Below are 24,695 nucleotides of genomic sequence, written 5' to 3'. Positions count from 1 at the left end.
TGTTATATAATAGATATTAAGGACTTTGTAATTTCATTTGATGTTGTATTTGGATAATTTTAAGTTTTTATCTATTGTTATTTGGGCGTTTGGTTATGTACGAGAATTGGATTACCCTATTAAGATGTCAACTTTTTAGTTTATTAAGTCATTTTGTTTATATAATTTCCCTTGAGATTTAAAAAAAATTTGGGGCGTCACAGAAGGTCAAACAATGTGTCAATTTGGTCCCTATACTTTACACGATCTATCAATTTGGTCCCTGTAATTTTAATTTTCTTGATTTTGACAATGACTAAATTGACACATTGTGAAAAATACTGGGACCAAATTGACACATTGTTTGACTTTTCATTAAATTAACTTAACAATCGTTATTTATTAGATTAAAATGACACAATCCGTTAAATTAAAAAGTAAAATTAAACAAATTAAAATTACAAAGATCAAGTTAATACATTGCGTAAACTATAGGTACAATTTACATAATTTTTCTAAATTGTTTCAACACTTGCTTAGTACATTTCGGGTTCATTGAATCGTTGCGTTGGGTGAAAGTAGCTCTTTTAACCGTTTGCCAAATGCATCACCTTTTTAAGAAAATGCCTACATGTCACATTTTTTTGGAAAATGTTTAAATTATGTTTAAATCATGAATTAAGATAAAAAAAAAATTTAAAAAAAATTAATGAAATATAATATATTTTATTGACATTAAATTTATATTTTTTCTTTTCTTTTTTAAATTCATATCTAAATTCAAAATATAAACACAGCGTAAAATCTTTTCTTTTCAAACTTTTATTCTTCATTTAATCCTCTTTTTGAAAATGTTTGGGCTAAGAGTGTTTGGGATCTCATAAAAAAAAAAGGGTCACATCTTGTTTTGAATTTTTTTTTGTTAATATTTTTTTTTAATTATGCAAAACTTTTTACTTTTTCAGTTCATTTTGTGTAGACGAAACTAAAAATTGAAATTTTTTGAATTTTTTTTTAAAAAAAGAAGAAAAATCCAAAATAAACAAAAAATAAATAAATTTTTTTTGGTTATTTTTGTCTTTTTTGAATTTTTAAAAATTTTAATTTTTTAGTTCGTCAAGTCAACTGCAATCCAGAAAAGCTTTTTATTTTTTTAATCCAAAAAAGTTTTTAATTTTTTTTTTAAAACAATTCATTAAAGACAAAAATAAGCTCAAAAAAAAAAAAAAAAAAACACCAAATAAGAAAATCTCAAACATCTACTATGACCTCCCCCACCCACTGATTTCTGTTTAAAAATATTTATCCTTTTTTTTTAATCAACAAAAAGATAATGCTATTCTTTCAAAATTATCCACCAAAATGGCAGTGATTTTTTTTTTTTTTTTTATTTTTTTATTTTTTTTTTTAAAAGAGTTGTTTACATGAAATCCTCCTAAATTCTAGAGAGTGTCATTTTAATCTCTTAAATTATAAAATCGTACAAATAAACTTTCAAAATTATTAAAAAATATTACTTTATCTTTTAAACTTTGAAAGCGTACAAATAAATCCCATAAATTTTAACAATAAAAAAAAAAGAACGTACAAATTGGATCCCTAACAGAAGGGCTTAACATTAATAGTTTATGTAATCCATTTACACGGTTTTATAATTTGGAATGGAAGATCCTGTTGAGCCATAAAGTAGAGCTGGCTGCTGTGTCATTCAATGAGAGCTTCTCCCAAATCTATTTTAATGATCCGAACCATTCATATTGTAAGGTTCGTCAAATAAATTATTCATATAAAAAAATTAAGTTGATTGAATATTTGTAACCTCGTATGATCACATTTGTTTTTTAAAAAATATAAATGGTTAACATGATTTTTAATAATAATTTTTTTAAATCAATTAAGATCTAATCATGAGATTACGTATATTTGATTAATTTGATTGTTTATATGAATAATATACTCAACTAACTCTACAATATGAATAATTCAAATTATAAAAATATACTTTGAAAACACTTTCAAAACCACTTACAATAGGGCTATTGTGTCTTGGGACACAACAACCCTTACTCCCTGTAATTTAAAGGACAAAATGATACTTTTTAATAATTTTGAAAGTTTATTTGTAAGTTTTCATAATTTATAAAGTTAAAGTATTATATACTTTTTAATAATATAAGAAATATTTATTTAAATAATATATATATATATATATATTAATAAATAGAATATGGTTCCAGAATTATCCACAAAATAATGCTTGTCTTGCGTAAGATTATGATTAGACTGGATCTGAAGAAAAGATGATTAGACTGGATTAGGTGAGTTGAGGGAGGGGCATGACAAGAATGATATTTGAAAGTTTTAATTTGAGAATTTTAATGATATAAAAAATATATATGTCAAGATAAGATCGAGCAAGGATCCTCTAGAGTAATTTTTTCCTAAAGTTTCCTAGAGTGCTACATTGTGTAGTTGAGATTTACTGGCAAGTCACATCAATTTTTCTGATGTGACTTGCCAGTAAATCTCAACCATACAATGTAGCACTCTAGAAAACTTTAGAGAAATTTCACTCTAGAGGATCCTTAGTGGATAAGATCTACACTCTTCTTTCTATCTCTTTTTACTATCTTTCTTTTACTTTATTAGAGCTCTTACTACTAGAACTATTATTTTAAAACTATGTATCATTGTTGAATGTGAGAATGTCCCCAGTAATATTGATAATTAGACTTAATAATTCAAAAATTATTTAAAATTATCCTTCAAATTTATTCCAGCATATTATTTAAATTTAATTTCTATTACACAATTACTCAGGTAAAAAAAATAAATATGTTTTTTTTATCCGATGTATTTGTGTAACTTGCCTTAGGTGTCAATAAATTATTGGTCAATTGTAAAATTGATTTGCATAGCTCATCCGTTTTTAACTGGATATATTGATGGGTTTTTAATTGTTAAAATTAGGGTAAATTACATTGACATCCTTTGAGGTTTGATCCAATTACTACCCATCCCTTAGCGTTTTGAAAATTATATTTTCACCCATGTAGTTAATAGTTTCATTTCATAAACCCCCTGCTTATATAAAAGGTAACAACTCCTTATAGAAAAATAAAACAAATTACATTAAAAAAAAAAAGTTAAGAAAAGGGGAAAAAAAGAGAAAGTAAAGCAAATCAAAAAAAGAGAGAGTGTGTGAGTTTAATGTCTTCAATCCGTCTAAATAATTACAATGACAGAGGGGTTAGTGTAATTTCTCAAACGTCAGGGATAATATGTATTAAACCCAAACCTCAGGGGTGTAAATGTAATTTACCCTTAAAATTATAAAACCATAACTTAACACATAATTCTTCTGTATAATTGAGGATCATCAATGAGACATGTCATCCCGTAATTATTAGGTTCAAATTTTATATTTCAACGAATTTTTAAATTTTGACTAGTTAATAAATTGGTACAAATCAGATCTATTCAAAAAATTAAATTACATTTCACTCGTAAACTCAAATCTTACTGATCAAAATCAAATCAAACCGGAATATATATTTTTCATTACACTTATATTGTTGAGTTTTGCATATTTTTCATTTACTAATATTTTGATTAGTTTTTTATTTATTTATTTACTTTCCGACATAATTCAAGTATTTTAATTTTTTCTATACCATTTTACATCTCATTAATCAAAAAATATTTAACATATAATACCTACAAGTAGAGAGGGAAAAAATAACAAAAAAAAAAAATTAATGTGAGAAAAAAAAAAACATTAGAATGAAAAAATAAAATTAAACATTACCCATACGAGTTCTTACGGGCCAAGTTTATGGGCGGGTTCATGTTACAAATATTTGTTCACAATCTTAAATCATCTTTTACGGGCTAGGACGAGCTGGACACTCAAGCGGATTAGGACAGGCCATGGTTCGGGTGGGCCAAGTTAGGTAATATCGGGGTTTTTTTTATTTGCGGGCCATTTGTGACCCCTATATATAACCATTATATAGATTTTTTGAGTTTAATTTTTTAATTTGAATTAATTATTATTATTATTATTATTATTTATAGGACAAATTGCGACAATAGTCTCTATACTTTGGTCTTTGTGTTATTTTGGTCTTTATAATTTCAATTGACTCGACTTTGACCTTTAATTTATAATTTTGTTTTAATTTGGTCCAATTGATTACAACTGTTAGCATGTTCTTTATGAAAAATATAAATATAAGTGGCATGTGTCATTTTTTAGAGTAAAATTATAAATTTACTAAACTTAGTGAGATAAATTCAACCAATCCAGTTATTATTTTCCAACAAAAACACTATTAATTGGATCAAAATGACACAAAAATTTAAATCAAAAGTCAAAATTAAACTAATTAAAAATGAAAAGAGTAAAATAATAAAAAAGGGAAAAGCTAAACAAATAATAAAAAAAAAGTCAAAAATAACCTTTTGCTCACTTTTCAAATGACTTTCTAAAAAAAGTCAAAAAAATTGAATTAAAAGTCAAAAATTAATTTTTAACCACCTTTTTAAAACACCACAAAATATCAAACTAATGTATTTCCTTCTATTTTTCATCAAACAAATGTCAACAATGTATGAACTTCCTCGTATGTACTTTATTTACATTTTAACAATTAATTAATTTATTAGATGTGCATTTTTGAATTTGTTCCACAGAGCGGAGACAAGGCTGTTTGTCATCGAATCTCATCCTCCAATTTATTGACAAGGTGCGTTGCTCAGTCATGGTCATCTTAGCTTTGATTTGATTGTAATTATTAATAAACTAGTAGGGGACATTGTGCTATGCTCATGTAGCAGAAAAGTTAATAATATAAAATAAATTTTATCATGATGATAAGAATATTTGTGTAATTGTTATGTGAAATACTTTGATGATAACAATAGATAATTATTTCAAAATATAGGTTTCATTTGGGAAAAAAAAATTTAGTTGGATTTTTTTGGTTATTTTAGTCCGATTAAAAAAGTTCTGTTTGGAATAAGTTTTTTACTTTTTTTTTTTTTTGTAATTTTGCGAGAGAGAAAAAGTGAAATAATTATGATTTGAATGTAGCATTTTATCTTATTAATTTTTTAACTTATTTTATCTTTTAGTGAGCTAAATTAATCCCAACCATCTTATTAAACAAAGACATAATCAAGCATGCGTAAATAGAAGTCTAAATGGAATAACTTTATTTACACAATACCCATGTGAGATAGTTTGTTAAATTTTGGCATTTGAGAGAGAAATTTGCATGAAGTATTATGACTATAAGGATTGTCATTGTGTTAATATAGTTAACTATCTTTTTCTTTTCTTTTTTTGAAACAATTTTTTATTTTCAATTTAGCAATAAATAGGATTGTGCACAATAAATATTACTATAGGGAGGAATAGATCCACGTTTTGTATGAACATATAAAAGTCAAAATTCTCTTCATATAGTGGAAATATAGCATAGCATTTGAAGAATCATAATATAAAAATGAGACTATTTTATTTTTACCTTTATATTTTGTTATGATTTTCAATGACCCCCACTATTCTTATTTTCACGCGTAGCCCTATACTATTTAAGTTACTATCAATTTTGCCTCTACTGTCAGATTTGAAATGGAAAAAGTTAAAAAAATATATATTTTGGCCCCAAATTTCAAAAGAAAGATGCAGTCCATCCAGCAAACTGTCGCCAGCAACCACCATTTTAAGCCCTTCTATCTCCTTCGTCATAACTTCGTTTCATCTCATCTTTACGTTGTTGGATTCAACTCACGGTCTAGTTTTCGTATCACATCTCACACGTCTCGTTCTTCCTCTTTTTGCATGCTATCGGAGCTTTGAAAGTTAATAAAAAAAAATAAGACTTTTCTTCGAGCCATCTTTCGGACTTTATATTTTTCTCGATTCTTAACGGTTCTACTTCATTCTTTCGCCAACTCTCTTCACCTTACTTCCTACTTCACTCTACACTACCTTGCTTTCTCACTTCTTCATGTAATGGGCGGTTTTGGTATGCCGAAAATTGTCCGAAAACTAATTTCAAAAATTTTAAAACATTCATCTTTTGTTTCTTTCTTCTCCATCTTCCCCATTCTTCTTCTTCTTCTTCTTCACTTATAACATGATGTGGAACATGGTTCTAGATGGTAACAGAATTGGTGATGGTGGTGGTCCGGCGATGGCGGTGGGATTGGTGTTGTAAGATGGTGGTGATGGTAATGCTCATGGTGGTGGCAATGGATTGATTGTGAAAAATGTGGGTTTCGTGCTGTAAGGTGGTAGTGATGGTAATGCTCATGGTGGCGATAATGGAGTTCGGTGGCAGTAAAGTTGGTGGTTCGGGTGGTGATGTTGGTGAAGTTAATGGTTGAGATTGCATATGCCCTGAAGAATATCACTTTCAACAATATCATTCGAGACCTTTGTGTTGTGGGAAAAGTGCATGAGGCATTGTCGATATTAGTCCTCATGCGTCGAGGAAGTTCAGTCTCCACAAAGATTTCTTTCAACATTTTGATTAATGAGTTCAATCGACAAGACAAGCAGTTGAGTGCTTGTAATGTGTATGGTGCTAAGAAAATTCCATTAGGAAAGATGATATGTATGTATATAATTGAAGAAGAAGAAAAAGATCACTACCCGAACCATCAACTTCACCGCCATCGTTGGACCGCCACCACCACCATCACCAGTTTCGTTACCATCTAGAACTATGTTCCACATCGTGTTATAAGTGAAGAAGAAGAAGAAGAAGAATGAGGAAGATGGAGAAAAAAGAAACAAAAGATGAATGTTTTGAAAATTTGAAAATTAGTTTTCAGACAACTTTCGGCATACTAAAACCGCTCATTACACGAAGAAATGAAAAAGTGAGGTAGTGTAGAGTGAAGTAAGAAGTAAGGTGAAGAGAATTGGCGAAAGAATGAAGTAGAACCATCAAGAATCAAGAAAGATATGAAGTTCGAAAGATGGCTCAAAGAAAAGTCGAAAACGAGAAGAAAAATCTTACTTTTTTTAATCAACTTTCGAAACTCCGATATCATGCAAAAAGCGGAAGAACGAAACATGTGAGATGTGATATGAAAACTAGACTGTGAGTTGAATCCAACGACATAAAAATGAGGCAAAACGAAGTTATGACGAAGAAGATAGAAGAGCTTGAAGTGGTGGTTTGCTGGGTGGGTCTGCATCTTTCTTTTGAAATTTTGGGTTAAAATGTAATTTTTTTTAACTTTTTCCATTTCAAATCTGACGGCAAGAAAAAAATTGATAGCAACTTAAATAATGTAGGGGTACGCGTAAAAATAAGAGTAGTATAGAGGGTCATTAAAAATCATAACAAAATATAGGGGTAAAAATAAAATACTCTCTATAAAAACAAAAAAAACTCTTAGGTGCCGTTTGGTAACACTTACGTTTTCAGTTTTCTGTTTATATTTACAAAAATTTAAAAAGCTCAAATAAAAACTTATTTGGTAAAATTTTTGATTTATAAATTAGTGGTCTCAGTTTATAAATTTGGCCAAAAAATATAAACTCAAAAAATGTGTTTCTGTTTTGAGTTTTGAGTTTTTTTTTTTTTTTTACCACTCAACGCTAGCCACCACCCCGCCACCATTTTCCACCACCGTCTTCCGCCACCACCACTTACCACCCACCTGCCACCACCACCCACCACCCGCAACCACCACCCACCTGTCACCCACCAGCCACAACCACCCACCACCCACCTGCCACCCACTCGCCACCACCACCCATCCCTCGCCACCACCACCACCACCACCCACCACCCGTCATTACCATCCACCGCCTGTCACCACCACCCGCCATCTACTTGCCACCACCACTCACCACCCACTTACCACCACCATCCACCACCCGCCACCACCAACCACCTGCCATCCACCCGCCACCACCACCCACCACCACCACCACTACCACCACCCACCACCCACCTGCCACCACCACCTACTCGCTACCACCCACCACCCGCCATCGTCACTCGCCACTTACCCGCCACCCACCATCCACCACCCGTCACTACCACCATCAGCACCACCACTCATTCGCTACCACCTACCACCCGCCACTCACCACCCACCACCCGCCACTACCACCATCAGCTCCACCACTTATTCGCTACTACCCACCACCCGCTACCGTCACCCACCCACCTACCATCACCACCCACCACCACCTACTCGCTACCACCCGCCACCGTCACCTACCCACCCGTCACCGTCACCTGCCATCCGCCACCTACCTGCCACCACCACCCACCACCCGCCACCACCACCCACTAGCCACCACCCGCCACCGTCACCCACCCACCCACCATCACTACCTGCCACCTACCCGCCACCACCACCCACCTGCCACTACCCGTCATTACCCGCCATCCGGTACCCACCTGCCACCACCACTCATCACCCGCCACCACCATCACCGCCACCACCTGCCACCTACCCGCCACCACTTGTCATCCGCCACCCACCTGCCACCACCACCACCACCACCACCACCACCACCACCAACTCGCTACCATCCACCACCACCACCAACTCGCTACCACCCACCACCCACCACCGTCACCCACCCACTCACCATCACCACCCGCCACCTACCCGCTGCCACCACCCACCACCACCTGCCATCCGCCACCCACTTGCCACTACTACCACCACCACCACCACTACCCACTCGCTACCACCCGCCACTGTCACCCACTCACCCACCACCACCACCCGTTACCACCTGCCATCCGCCACCTACTTGCCATCACCACCCGCCGCCACCACCACCACCACCACCCACCACCCGCCACCGTCACCTACTCACCCGCCGCCACCCGCCACCACCCCTACCCACCACCCACCATCACCACTTTCCACCACCGTCTTTCACCGTCACTTGCCACCACTTGCCATTTCTCACTCTTTTTTATATTTTTAAATTTTTTTAAATATTTTGTCAATTACCAAATGTATTTGTAGTTTTATGTTTTTTTAAAAATAAACAAAAAATAAATAAAAACAAATTTATAAAATTTTTATAAATATAAACTGAAAACGTAAACATTACCAAACACACTCTTAATATCCATTATCCAACAATTTTTTGAAACAGATCACAAATGGAAAAGATCTAGGAAAGTGAAACGACAAAATTCTTTCTATCATTGTCATATCATTTTGGATTTATGTCAAAATTATTCAAAATTAATTTGGTTTATTTATTTTTTCGTGTTATTATATCATGTTACTTTTTTTTATGCTCAGTTTGTGTCGTGTTGGATTAGATTAATGTGTCACAACAAAACTTTTCAATTAAAAACACCAAGGATATGAAAAAATTATTCAGTGTGCTTGGTTTTAATTTTTTTGAATTTAATTTTTTTTAAATTAAGTTTTTTTGTTTTCGGTTTTTTTAATGAATATTTTTAAAATTTTAAGTTTTTTTTTTACTTTTTTAGATGCACCTTATTTAGATGTATCTAAAAAATAAAATATTTGTGAAAAAATATTTTAAAAAATTAATAAATATACAAAAATATGAAAAATATACCGAATTTTTGTATTTTTGGTATTTAGTTAATTTTGTAAAGATTCTTTTTCACAAATATTATACTTTTTAAGTATATTTATGTTAGGTGTGTCTAAAAATTAAAAAAAAATTACTCAGAATATTTTAAAAAATTAGTGAAAACAAAAAAAAAAAAGAAAAATAAAAAGGTAATATCTTCTGAAAAGTAAATTCTGAAAATCAAAATCAAACAAAGTGATTTTTTTTTCACTGATTTGTATAGTTTTAATATGTCCTGACAAAAAAATTCAATTAAAAACATCATATATATGACAAAGCTATTTTTTTTTCTCGGCAAATTACATTTTATGAAACTAATTTTTATTCATAAAAATGTTTAATTTTAGGGGCACTTTTTTATAAATCATTTTTCACCTACTTATGTTCTATTTAGTCTATATTATTTTTTTATATTCCAATAAGTCCTGTGAGTGGCATAGTTATCAAAATATCTCTAATAATATTTACATTTACAGTGTGAATGTTCCGTGATGTGAATGCTCACACCGTCAATGTGAATGTTAATATGTTAATGTAAATGTTCACACTATTAATATGAACATTCACACGTCAATGTGAATATTCATATTGAAAAATATGAATGTCCACATCACCAAATTGCTAATCGTTCAAAAAAATATTTGTAAGTATAGAAATGTCCATAAAATACTTTAAATATGAGAATTATGATTTGATAAATTAAATGTTCAAATAATATGACTTATTGGAATACAAGAATATCTTACGGACTAATTAATTTTAAATGAATTTCATATTTCCAATTTAAAAAAGCAATATCATTATATTTTGGTTAGATTGACTAAAAAATAAGTGACAAAATATATATTAGCTTAAATGAAATGGAGGAAAAAAAAAAAAAGTATTAACTTTAAAATCCTATTTTACGATAAAAAAAAAAAAAAAAAAACTAAAGGGTAAATTACAAATACCCTTTTTGATATTCACTTAAAATACAGATTGTCCCATATAGTTTAGAAAATTATAAATATTTCATTATCATAATATTTTATTTAACAGAATTAACTAAAAAAATAAAATTTTTTACTGCTAATGATAAAATTACATAAATTATTAATTAAAATAAGTTTAAAAGTTGTTAATTGACTTGATAATTTATTAATAAAATTGGTCAATTTGTTATAAAATTAGAAACTTGAAAAGATGGGTCATAATTTTTATAATTTATCCAAATAAACCTTAAAAGGTGTATTTATAATTTATCTAAATAGTAACTTTTAGTCAAAATAATATATAATATTAAAATTAAAAGATATAACTAATTTTTCATAATTTATATCAATTTTATGTTACACAAATTCGACACTAACTTAATTTTTGCGTTATCAATATATTTATATTTGTGCACAGTTGATAAACTTTAAAGAAAAATACCTTTAAAGATGTTTTAATTTTAGGGCAAATTACATATACCCCTCGAGGTTTGGCTAAATTACAAATACCCCCCTGAGGTTTGAGAAATTACAAATTCCCCCTTGAATGCTATATTTGCATAACAAATTAGGGGGTAATTTGTTATGAAATTTAAACCTCAGGGAGCAAATTGTTATGAAAATACAAACCTCAGGGGGCGGGATGTAATTTCTGAAACCTCAGGGGTATCTGTAATTTAGCCAAACCTCAAGGGAGGTATATGTAATTTTCCCTTTATTTTAATAAAGTGAATTTTATTACTCTTTTCGTCCTAAAATAAGGGTTCTTTTTAAAGAATTTAACTTTTTTTATAATATAATTATTACATTTTAAAAAATTATTTTTTTAAAATTATCCTTTGATAGTATTTTTTTTGAAATATATCAATATTATAATTATACTGTTTATGTTGTCTATAAATTTAAAAGAATGGCAAAATAAAAAATTTACATTATTTTTATATTTACTTTTTGAAAAAAAAATAATATTTTAAAACAATAAAAAATAAAATAAAAAATTAATAGATATGTTTGGTTTGTGTTTGAGAGATGTGTTTTAGAGATAAAAAGTACAAAAAGTTGTTTGGTTTGTTTTTTTTAAAAGATGTTTTGGAAAATTATTTTGAGAGAGAATTTTGGAAAAAGTGATTGATTTGATGTGTGTGAGAGAGAGATTTGTTTAAAAAACTTGTTTGGTTTATAAGTTTTGAGAAATTTTTTTGAAAAAATTTGTTTAATTTAATTACTTTTAAAAACTTATTTGTAAAAAAAATTTCTCAAAATTTTTTCAGAAATACAAACCAAAGGAACCCAATGTTTTTAGACGAATAGAGTCCTCTACGGTACATAGATTTTTTTGAGTGGATGTCCGAATACAAATGAAATGATCATGTTGATGTTGACGTTGACGTTGACGGGAAGAAAAGTATGCTTTCTCTTAAAAAAATAAAATAAATGAGAGTACTAATTAGTTCTATTATTAATGGTGTGATAGTAAATTTCATTATGAATGATTTGATATTTTAATTTTGATGTTATATTTTTTTTTATTAAGTGTTATGTCATTAGTGATCTTTTTAAAGTTTCAAAATTAGTGATCTTTATCATTATTATTCTCTTAAAATGAAAAATCAAGTGCAATTATCACCTACTAGTAGGCAACAGAAGACTCACATGTAACAAAATTGGGAGACCTAAGTTAAAAAAAAATTATTAACACATAGGACGTGTTTGATTCGCGGATAAGGGGTGGATTATTCACTATTTGGATTGTAATTTAAATAGTGTATCTTATCCGTCGTTTGAATTTTTTTTAGTTCGCCGGACTCCATGTCCGGCCGGACTCCTTATCCCCCATATGGGGGACTATTGTGTTCTAGGGGGTATGGAATTGTTTTGGGGGGACTAATCACTGTTTTGATTAGATGATGAAATGACCATTTTGACTTTCTACTATTTAATTATGTATTATATTTAATAAAATTTAATAAAATTTAAATGTCTCAATTTAAAAATAAAATAATTTTATTTAACTTTTAATTGATGTTTTATTTATTTAATTTTTTAAAATAATTTTTTATAGATATTTTATTGATGTTTTATTTTAAAATTTTGTTTATGTTTTATTTAATTTCATTATTTAAATTTAATAGATGTTTTTATTTAATTTCATTTTTTGATTATTATTATTTTTAAAAACAAATTTATTTAAAATTTTAATTAAAAAATAATATATATTTTTATTGATATTTTATTTATTTATTTATTTTTAAAAAAATAAATTTATTTAATTGTGTAAAAAATAAAATAAAATAAATTTTTATTTAATCTAGCTAAAAATAATTAAAATATTAAAGATATGTTTAATATTGCTATTAATTAGTAAACAATTGAAAAATGGTAAAATAGTCTTTTGTTCATTTATCCTATCCAGTCGGTCCAACCAAACGTTGGATTCACTAAAAATAGTCATTTCCAGACATCTAATCCCATGAAAAAACAAACACAGGATACATATCAAATCCAACCAAATAGTTCGGGGGATTCACAGTTTCAGGACTCAAGTTCGATAGATTCTAATTCCCCCTTATCCAGTCCGTCTAATCAAACACACCCATATTTGCTCCTTTATAACCTTTTATTTGCACATACATAATGTATGTTTGTAATTTTTTTTATTTTTTATTTTTTCCCTATCTGCATGTAGTTTTTCATAAAATTACAAAAGTGAACTTAAAAACGATGAATAAAAGGGAGAATTTCAGCCCATTGGGACAAACAAAAAATACTACAAAAATATATGATATGTAAATAATTTTGTGATGAGATGCAAGTGAAAGGTTGTGGGAGTGCAAGTATGACTTGCACCCCTTTATATTTGTGTAAAAAAAAAAATTTCTCCCACACATTGAGATGTTAGCTTATTTTGGCAACACAATTTAAAAGTCACATTTTTAACTTTTTGATTTTGTTTTTAAGTTACATAATTTCTCTATTTTTTAAAATATTTTTTAAAAAAATTAAAAAATCAAATTTCAATCTACTTTTCAAAATAGGCTGTAATTTCTCCAAATAAAAAGCCACTCTAATTTCAGTGTTTATAGCAAAAAAGTAATTTTATATCTCTTATCATATAAGAGTATTTTGACTATTAAAAAACAAGAGGGGCAAAATGGAAAACAAAAAAGAGAGCCACTTTTGAACGGTAAAAACACTGTTTAAAAGTGCTCAACTCCCATTCCCTTATATCATTGTGTATATAGATATAGATATACCGTATTTAGATAAATATAAATAAGCCAGTCTGGTTTGACTATTATTTTGAGGTTAAAAAAAAGTATAAAATGATAAAATAGGCTAAATAAGTTAATAAGATAAAATATCACATTCAATTCATAATCATTATATTTTTTTCTGGTAAAAGTCAAAAAAGTTAAAAAAATCTAAACCAAACAAAATTAAAAAAGTTCTAACACAAAAAGTTAACTATATTAACCAATAACAAATGAAACTTAAAAGGAACTCCTGAATCGAAAACTCTAATACTTTTTTTCACTGCAATTTAGTTTTTCTTACTGATATTGTGCCATCTGTTTTCAGCAATTGAAGAGAGACATAAGGAAGGAAAAACAAAAATGATTGGTTTGGACCAAATCCTTAGCAAATCTTTGTACCTAATCACAATAGGCTGCAAAATAGCCTGGCAGCACATTGGCTATGTGATTGACTACAAGAAGAACATTCAAAATCTCCAAGATGAAACCAAAAAATTTGAAAATGAGCTAACAAGGATCGATGGAAGGGTCAAGAGAGCCAAAAAAAATGGAGAAATCCCCGAGCCTGATGTTCTGCAATGGATAGAGTCAGCAAACGAGATCAAAGGAGATGTGGAAGCATTACTAGTAGACGCAAAAAGAGAAAACATGTGGTGCCTCAAATGTTGTCCGAATGTTTCTCGACATTACAAGCTAGGCAAGGAATCCAAAGAGAAGACAGCTCGTGTTATTATTCTCAAAGACAACGGCAAACAGTATATGACAATAGAAGTGGCACAGCGCGCATCTCCTTTGAAATTTGGGTACAATTTCTCTGAAGGTTACGTGGCTTTTGATTCAAGAGCAGAGATCTTTAAGGAGATCATGGAAGCGTTGGCCGATCCTTGCATTAAAATGATTAGTCTATGCGGACCAGGCGGTGTTGGCAAGACCACAATGGCAACAGAGGTTGGCAAGCTAGCAGAGCAAAATGGGCTATTTGATGATGTTGCGATGGCAACTATCTCCCAAACCCTGAATGAGAAAGCGGTTAAAGAAAAGCTTGCGCTCCAATTGGGACTAACACTAGATGGAAGCGCATATCAACTATATCATAGATTGAACAATGGGAAAAAGAACCTCGTAATATTGGATGACGTTTGGAAACCACTTAACTTGGCAGACATTGAAATTCCAATTACTGATGGTAATAAGGGATGCAAAGTTGTGATAACATCACGAAAAAAAGGTTTGTGCCAAAAGATGTCAGTGCCAGTTGATCAGGAAGATTTCTTGAATGCAGTCTTAGCAGAGCCAGAAGCATGGACCAAAGAGTTCCTAATGGGAGTCTTACGAGAGCATGAAGCATGGACCCTATTTAAGAAAGTCGCCGCAATTTCTGTGGACTCTAAAATCCCTTCTGAAGCAAAGGAAGTGTGCGACAGATGTGGAGGCTTGCCAGTTGCTATACGTGCAGTTGCAGCAGCATTAAAAGGCAAGGAAAAGCATGCGTGGAAAGATGCACTTCGACAACTTAAAAATTACAAGATAAAAGAAATTGCAGATATCGATCAAAATTTGTTAATCTCATTAAGATGGAGCTATGATCGTCTAGAGCCCAAGGATGCACAGTCATGCTTCTTGCTTTGCTCTTTGTTTCCGGAAGATGCTGAGATTTCAATTGACAACTTGGTGAGATATAGCTTTGGGATGAGGTTACTTGATCGAGACTTGAATACATTTGATGAGGTGACAAATAGAGTACTTGCGATGGTTGATGTCCTCAAAACATCTTGTTTGTTGTTAGGTGACACAGATGAAAGTGTGGTCAAAATGCATGATATTATTCGAGATGTCGCTATATCGATCGCGGAAGATGAGAAAAGATATCTAGTAAAACATGGTATCGAAAAGTGGCCAGTGAAAGGCAGATATGAACATTACTCAGTAATCTCATTAAGGTTCACTGCAAATATTCACGAGTTTCCCAATGAGTTGCAATGTAGAGGACTCCATACCTTAGTGTTAGCGTGCAGTAATCACTTACCAACAGATTTTCCAAATGATTTTTTCAATGGAATGGAAAACAATCTTGAAGTCCTAGATCTGAGTGAAATGCCTATAAAGAGCCTCCCATCATCAGTTTCAACATTAGTTAAACTTCGGATGTTATGTCTAAATGGTGGCAAACTGATAACAGAGATAGCTTTATTGTGGATATTAGGGAGTTTAAGGAACCTTGAGATACTTAGCCTTACAGGTATGGAAAAGGTTCTGTTTCACGACAAAGATGGAATGGGATTTTCTAAATTACAGTTTCTAAAATCTCAACCACAAATTCCGCCAGGTTCTTTTTGTAGCTTGTGTGAATTGCGTGTTGAAAATTGTCAATTTAAATTTCTCGTCACACACTCCATTGCAAGAGGTCTTAAGCAACTCCAATGTCTAAAAATAGGACTTTGTGAGGATATGGAAGAAATTATTAGAAATGAAAGACAAGGAGACGAGGAGGAAATTATTTTTCATCATTTAAAAAAAATGGTGTTAATGGACTTACCCAACCTTAGAAGCTTCTATGAAAAACACTTCAACAACAGAGGCAAACAATTCTAACCCTTCACGACCTCTCTTTTGTGAAAAGGTTTGTTTTTTTGTGACTTTTTTTCGTTGATTTGGAAATGCTTGATAACTGAAAGAACATAAGTTTGATCTATTAAATTTTGCAGGTGGCATTCCCTGTCTTGGAGGACTTGGTAATCTATGGTGTAGGAAACATATCAGGGATAATAGAGGATAAACAATTAAAACTCCCAGTCCAACAAGAAGAGAATGAATCCTTTTGGAACCTACCGCGTCTCCGAGATCTACATGTAAGCCATTGCTCCAAATTGAAAGCAATAGTAGTAGCTAATAAGGAAGGAGGGGCCCACGATAAGCCTCTTATTTTTCGTGAATTGCGTTCTATGCATCTTGCAAGTTTGCGGAATCTAAAGAGTTTCTACAGCATTTGTGGATCTAAAGTAAAAAAAGAAATTTCCAAACCACAACCTCTCTTTAATGAAAAGGTATGACTGTCATACGTTTTATGAGTTTTTAAAAGTATCAATACTACCATGTGATTAAAAATTCGATAGTGCTACATACCTATAATATTTACGTTATAAATTTACTCAAAAAATTTAATAAATGTCTAAATGCATTTTATATATGAATCCACAACACATAAGTTGAATCTATGCCATCTATCTTCATTTTGGATAAATTTCTAGTTCAATTTTTTTGAGTTCAAAGATTTATTATTAAAAATTTTCTACTCATATTTCCTTTAATCGTAAGGAAGTATATTAATTTTTGTAGTGTTAGTTATTATTAAATTTTGTGGTTATATTATAAACATTAAAAAAACTAAGATTTTTTTTTTTGGATGAACAAACTTATGTATTTTTGTGATTTTATTACGATTAAATGTGGTAAAGTTATGAAATATGGTACGGAGTGTGTATGAAAAATTTCCCTTTATTCATTCCCAACCAAAATAAGATTAATAGCACCTGAAAGATCTTGAGTTAAAACCTAATTAAAGTAGATTTTGAAACGGAAACATCAGACATAAAATTAACCACCTCGCGAAGATAATATTATTCTCTGACCATAGATCCTAATCACAAAACCTATGAATTCTTAGGTTATGTTTGGTTGTAGGATTTGTTTAGGGAATCGTTTGGGGTGACCTATATAATCCATCTTTTTATCTTTTTTTTTTATCACATCATCTCTATACTTTTCTACACATCTTTTCGTAAAAAGACAAAAAGTATACTTTTTTAGGACACCTCAAACCAACCATTAAAAATAAAAAAATTAGAAAAGAAAAACTAAGTGAGATGAACCGAATGTTTTTACTTTTGTTGAAAATATAAAGAAAACTAAATAGCTCTCCAATATGTCTATATATATTTTTCTTTTTCTATAGAAAAAATGAACAAGTACAAATACTTTCATTTTTAAATTCTAGATCTAAATATAACATAATTGTTTAAGCTTTTAAAAACAACACCTTAAAACATTTGGTATCAGAACCAAAAAAAAAAAAAAAAAAAAAATATTTATCCTAAACCTAAGACAATATTTGATAATATAATTATGAACTCTGTTTCAACTTCAATTTGGAGACTATGAATCATAAGCACTTATTAAGAACAATATTTACAATGACATGTTTTATTTTTTGTCATTTGATGAAGTTTGTAAGACGGGTTAACTTAAGCCCACTAATTAATTGGGCCTAGTCGGAGTCCAATTGAAATGCCCAAAATTAATGGGTCCGGAGAAATAATTGCCAAATGAGCCCAAGTGAAATCCATTGAAAAGGCCCACGAGAAAGCCAACAAATTGAGCCGAGAAAGACTCATCAAGTAGATATCTCTAAAGAGCGTCCAACAAGTCTATCCGAGGAGGCCTAGATCATATGGGTGTTCCAGAAAGTTAACCATTACTTTAAGAAGAGATGGAACTCTCGAAGGAGATCCATTCTGCGAGGTATTGGCTTAGTCTTGAAAGGGTTCAAAACCACTAACCTAGAGACCTATTTGAACTCGGATTCGAAATGGTTCAGATCCACGAACCTAGAGATCCGAAGCACTTGGCTTTGAACGGATTCAGACGCAATCTAGAAGCCACTCCATTAATGAGTCCCAGAACACTTGCGAACTCGAAGCTTTCCGGGATCCACGTATCAGAACCATGGGCGTAATGGAATCTGAACAAAGGACCCGATCCTGAGGACGGTGAGTAGAGATAAATTCACTCTTTAGTTTAACTAGCCTATACCCGGTTCGAGGTGGCACGATCTAGGGGGTCCCTGAGACTCGGCAATATTTGCGGTAGGGCGTTCTCTTGAACTAACCCTGACCCTTATGCGGTAGGACGTCCTCTGGGACTACCCCTGATCCCTTAGGATGATTGGGGATCATTGGTTAGGTGTGGTTAAGAAGAAGGGTTCACCGAAAGATTGATCTCCTCTTCGAGGTCTTTCTCATCTTCGGAGAGGTCACCTCTTCGGACAAAGTGGTTAGAAAGAATATTTCCCATGTGCCTTGCACATGGGCTCCATCCTACATCATGAGGTGCCTATAAATAGCACCCACCCATAGCTTTACAAGGGATGGATTTTGGAGAGAAAACTCTTGGGAAAGAACTAATTTCCCTTTCCCATTATCAACCTTGAGAGTGAAAGTAGGAGATCCATGGGAGAGCCTTACCATTATTCTCTCTCCAACTATTTTGCCTTCTTCTTCACCCAATCTCTTACCTCCATCATCTCTTTGGTTTTGTGTTCTTAGTTGAGACTATTGAAGAATCTATGTTTTTCATCATCTTCTAAAGAATTCGAATTTTTCTTCAAGGATCTTCGAAGATCTTCGAATTTTCTAACAACTTTCCTGAACCCTCTCATACATTTGGCGACTTCACTGGGGAGATGGATTGGTTAATAGTCTCAGCGAGATCTAGAATCTACACAACTTCGGTGAAGATGGTGAGAGAAGAAGAAGTTCATCAACAAGGCTCTTCCAACGGTGGTGATGAGAGGACTCAAGTTCAAGACACACCTCTCATCCTTGAAGCCATTCAAGGACTCCAACACACTCAACAAGAGATTCTCATGACCCTTCAAAATCTCACCCACACCATGTTGGTGATGAGTTTGAATTTCGTACCACCAACAACAAATGGAGGTCAAGTTGGCACCGACAAGCATCAACAACTTCATGGTAATGTTGGGAATGGTCAAAACCATCAAGATCCACCCCAAATTCTCTCTGAAGTTGTACAAAATGGTGTGCAAAGTCAAGTGCTAGAAGGAACAAGTCATGGCCAACTTGCGGCCCATGGAGTGCAAAATCACGCACCTGGAGGATCGAGCCATGGTCCAGCGGTGGTTGGAGGAGTTTCCGGCGCGATGAATGGTGTTCCAACGGCTGTGGAAGTTCAAGGAAGGCCTACAGAAATTTCTATACAAAATGGTGCTCTATCCATGCCTAATTTTGTTCCACCGATTATAAATTCTACTCATGTACCGAGTGGGTCTTCTTTGGCTCCAACGCCAAGTTTGCAAGTCCAACCCAGTATAATAGTGGCATGCAATGAACTTTATGGGACCCCAATGCAACGTCCCATCACTAAATGGCATGTCCATAGGTGCCAATGGCCAATATCATTATGTGTCTTCACTGATGATGAATTCTCAACACCCAAATGGCCAAGTCGCTCCAAGTTCAGTCTTCGGGTCTACAAGCCAAGTTCTAGGAACACCACTATCAAGTTCTCTCCCTCAACAATTTCTCACTCTCGTCGATGTGCAAGCCATGTTCGATCTCGAACGGGACAAGAAGACTTTACCCTCTTTGCCCAATCTGGATGTCAAGCCACCATATCCTATCGAGATGTTGAGTTATCCATACCCGGAGGGATACATAGTGCCGAAGTTGATCAAATTCGATGGCAAACAAGGAAACGCTCGAGAACATGTTGTTCGGTTCATTGAGACTTTGGGGATTCATGGTTCAAATCATGTCCTCCGAATAAGAGAATTCTCCAAGTCCCTCACCGACCGAGCATATAGTCGATACGTTAACTTAACTCCAAACTCTGTTCGGAGTTGGGAGGAGATGGTCAACAAATTCCACACCAAATTCTTTCAAGCGACTGAGAAGGTAACCGCACTTACCCTATGAAAGGAAAAGCAACAAGAGGGTGAAGACATTCTCGAATATGTAAAGAGGTTCCAAGACAAAGCCGTGGACTGTCATGAGGCTGTAGAGGAAAGCTACTTGGTCCAAATCTGTGTTAAGGGGGCATTGAACGGGTATAAGATGCTTCTTGTTAATCACATGCTACCCAATTTCTCGGCACTAATTGAAGCATCTCAGAACATCAATGTACCTCAATCTCAGGAGATCGGGTTCGAGACTAATTATAAAACCAGCTTCAAGTCGTCCCGCAGACCTTCTGTCATTGCGGCTTCCGTGTCTTCTACACGAAAGTCGCAGGGGGAGGAATTCAGAGGTCAGAAGAGGAAAAACTGTGAAGATGACACTCCTTTTCCGTGTAGTGTTGAGGAGGTGAAGGCCTTTGTTAAAGAATGGGTGGCAGACGGAAAACTGAAGTTGCCTCGTATTGAAGAGCTTTAGGCGAAGAAGGACCGCGAGGGTCCTAATTATTGTGTTTTCCACCGATCACTAGGATATCCTACAGAAAAGTGTCAGACACTTAAGAAGATCTTTGGAAAGAAAGTCGAAGCATATGAGCTAGAGTTCAAAGAACAAGGGCCCCATGATATCTTAGAAGACGTGGTTATGATGGTGTATGACGGCCACAGCCCGAGCTGCTGGTGAAAGCTTTCCAAATGACCTTACGACTCTAGGGGCAAATGTCAACATTCTGAAGTCTATCTATGACATTTACAATTTATATTTACTGCATTATCTAAGAAGTTTTATCTTTCTTATGTTATGAAGAAATTTATTTGCTCCATATTGTATATCTCCATTAGAAGTTTGTTTTCTCTATATTGTATATCTTCATTGTGCTATGTTGCTTGAGACATTTTTCAATTTTTGTTGCTCTTCAAAGAAGAAAGAGGAATAGCAAACTCAGTTACCAACCTAAAGGGACCTTTCTTGATATAGTAGAAGTGTACTCCCACTCTGACCTCCGAAGAGGAGCCATTGCTTCCATCAATGCAGGCTTCGAAGATCATTCTTGCTGAAGTATAGAGTGTGTGCTCCCACTCAGACTTTCGAAAAACAGATCTCGTTTCTGTCAGTGCGAGCTTCGAGGGATAGTATTTGCTTCCATTGATTGCCAAAGAAAAGAGTATGCTTCCACTGGGACTTCCAAGGGACAACCCTTGCTTTCCAAGGAATAAATCTCGTTTCTATCAGTGCGAGCTTCAAGGATCTTTCTTGTTGAAGTAGAGTGTGTGCTCCCACTTAGAATTTTGAAGAACAGACCTCGCTTTTATCAGTGCGAGCCTCAAGGATCTTTCTTGCTAAAGTAGAGTGTGTTCTTCCACTCAGACTTTTAAAGAGTGTCAAGGATCTTTCTTACTGAAGTAGAGTGTGTTCTTCCACTCAGACTTTCGAAGAACAGCCTTCGAGACTCAGTGGCCTATCAGAAAGGATCTTCTTGCCAAAGTAGGGTGTGTGCTACTATTCAAACTCCTGAGGGACAACCTTGCTTCCATTTGAACTGCCGAAGGACAACTCTTGCTCTCATTAGTACGGGTCCGAAGAACAGCCTTTGCTTTCATCAATACGAGCTCCGAGGATCTTTCTTTTCAAAGTAGAGTGGACTCCTACTCGAACTCCTAGGGGATAGCCTTTGCTTCCATTAGCTGCCGAAGTAAAAGTGCGCATTCACTTGGACTTTCGAGGGACAACCTTGTTTCCGCTCGGACTTCTGAAGGAGAGCCTTATTTCCGCTCGAACTTCTGAGGGACAACCTTGCTTTTGTTCGGACTTTCGAGAGACAATCTTTACTTCTGTTGGTGTAAGCTTGGTAGACTTGGTTGCCTTCCAGAGGGATTTTTCTTGCCGAAGTAGGGTGTATGCTACTTTCAGACTCTTGAGGGACAGTTTTGCTCTCATTCAGACCTCCGAATGATAGCCCTTACTCTTATTAGTGCGGGTGTAGACACCCCATTTTTGACCGACCTTGAGACTCAGACGTCACCGATTGAGCGCTTGGTGATGTTGCATAATGTGCTCGTTCAGAAGTTTCCGAGTTGCGGCCGTGAGCCCTGCCTCCGGACTTCCGGACCTTCTTCTGTGCCTTGTCTCGGTTTGCGAACCAGACTCGATTTTCTCTGTTTCTTTTCCTGAGGGGAGGGAGAGGTCCTGTAGACTATCTCTCAATGTCCGTAGGCTACATTTGGTGGCCGTAGGCCATTTTGCCCATTTCAGAGTCCGGTTCCCGGTTTTCGGGACCGTTGGCCGTGTGCCTCGGTTCGGGACCGCTTAACCATCTCCTATTGCTCTAATTTTTGGAATACATCCTATTTAATCCCTTTTGAGGGACACCGGGGTCTGAGAAACCCACTTCGAGGTCGAATACCATTTTCGGTGCTTAACAGCCCATTTTCGGGACCCCGAACTGCGTGTTTTGGCCCCGGAACATGTTTTGCAACGGTTTTCGTTCATTTTTGGCAGGTACCTCTGTTTTATCACTAGGAAGGTCACTGAAGGGTGGGAGGCCAGCAATTGTTGCAACAACCAGTTATCTCTCTTCCGGAGCCTCCCGGCGCCCGTTTTTCGCACTTCCGGGCTAATGTTGAATACCTTGGAGCTAGTGTTGCCAACTTTCAACCACATATCTGTGATCTACACACTTGGGAGGCCACTAAAAGTTGGTGGCCGGCCATTAAGGTTACCTGACCCTTTTGACCCCTTTCTTCCGGGCTAATGTTGAACCCCTTGGGCCCCTTTTCTTGAACTTTGAACCACATATCTGTGATGTACACACTTGGGAGGCCCCTAAAAGTTCATGGCCGGCCAGTAATTCAACTTGACCCTTTTGACCCCCTCTTTCCGAGCCAATGTTGAACCCCTTAGACCCACTTTCTCGGACTTCTAACCACTTGGTTGTGTTATACACACATAGGGGTACCTCTCCAGTAGCTGGCCGGCCAGAAAATCACATTGACCCTTTTGACCCCTAGCCGGCCGGCTAGGAGGTGTGGCCGGCCGGCCACCTCCAACAAAAGTGAGAGGCCGGCCGTGTTCCTCGTACTGTGCACTTTACAGCTGTGGGGCAATATCCCCCAGATATTATCTGTATCCGGGGGATATTTTGTGGGGGAGTTTTACCCTCCTTTTCCCCCACCTTTACACCCCCTTTTGAACCCTTATAACCAGCTGGTGGCTTCACTTACAAGGGTTAGAAAAATTGTTCTTCAAGTCTCCATACTCAACTCCATCTTCTTCCTTCTCAATTCTTCAAAAAACCCTAAGCCCCTAACCATCATTCCTTCTACACCACCAAGCTCTACCACCACAATCTCATTTCCAGCAACAAGGAAGGATTCTTGAAGGCTAAAGAAGCTGCAAATCCATCCAAGAAGCAACAAAAGTTTGAATCTTCAAGGGTAAGTAACACTTTTACCCTTTTGACCCTTTTTCTTGATCTATTTCTAAGCCCCACTTCTTTTTGGTTTCAAGCTCCGGCCCTAACTGAAAAGGGTCATCTTTTGAGCTCATCTTCACTTCTCATTAAGGGCTCAACCCTGTTTGAGCCCTCCATAATACACTTGCTTCATTGATCCTCTTGTATGTCATAATTTTGCATGCTATTTTTGGCCTATGAGTAATTTATTTTCGAGCATGTTGTAAACTGACATTAGGCTTATTTTGAGCCCCTCGTCAACATTGGAGAAGGGCTCAACATTGTTTGGTGCTTCCATGTGTCACTTGTAGTTATATCCCTTATTTGGCCCTATTTTTTGCATAAATTGGCAGCCCTCTTTGCTTCTGTTTTTGGACCTTGGTCCGAACTGAAAGTGGCCTTATTTTGGCCTATACTTCATGTTTCATTAACACTTTTTTTCTGTTTTATGATTATTTTGTATACTTCATGTTATAGCCATTTTTGAGCCTTATTTTGCCTCACATTTCTATCATATTTGTATATTGATTTTGAGGCTGCCATATACTGTAAATATTCATATTTTTGGTCCCTCTTCAGTGTTGTAGAAGGAAATTTTTCAGTTTGGGTTTTGCTTATACCACTTGCTTCATTACCTCTCTTTTGGCCCCTTTTCTTGCATGCTATTTTTCCCCTACCTATGCTTGCTGTTTGGCCATGTTTATAACTGTGAAAGTGCATCTTTTGGGACTGTCTAGCTTCTGT

At 34.4% G+C, this 24,695-nt stretch overlaps 1 protein-coding gene across 1 annotated transcript in view; it reads left to right on the top strand.

Annotated features, from left to right (window-relative positions):
- Positions 1–24,695, top strand: part of LOC114263228 (putative disease resistance protein At5g63020) — a 55,061-nt gene that overhangs the window by 19,048 nt on the left and 11,318 nt on the right. Inside the window, exons 2-4 of the mRNA XM_082883898.1 lie at positions 4,675–4,727; positions 14,137–16,431; positions 16,517–16,855. Coding sequence (XP_082740024.1) covers positions 14,172–16,403 — 2,232 coding nt within the window. The 5' untranslated portion in view covers positions 4,675–4,727; positions 14,137–14,171 and the 3' untranslated portion in view covers positions 16,404–16,431; positions 16,517–16,855. The remainder of the gene's footprint in view (positions 1–4,674; positions 4,728–14,136; positions 16,432–16,516; positions 16,856–24,695) is intronic.

The sequence above is a fragment of the Camellia sinensis genome, chromosome 8 (genome assembly GCF_055761805.1).
Source record: "Camellia sinensis isolate YWXY chromosome 8, ASM5576180v1, whole genome shotgun sequence".
In the NCBI taxonomy this organism is placed as follows: Eukaryota; Viridiplantae; Streptophyta; class Magnoliopsida; order Ericales; family Theaceae; genus Camellia; species Camellia sinensis.
Note: the sequence above shows the minus strand (reverse complement) of the source record. Positions and strands in the feature narration are given on the sequence as shown.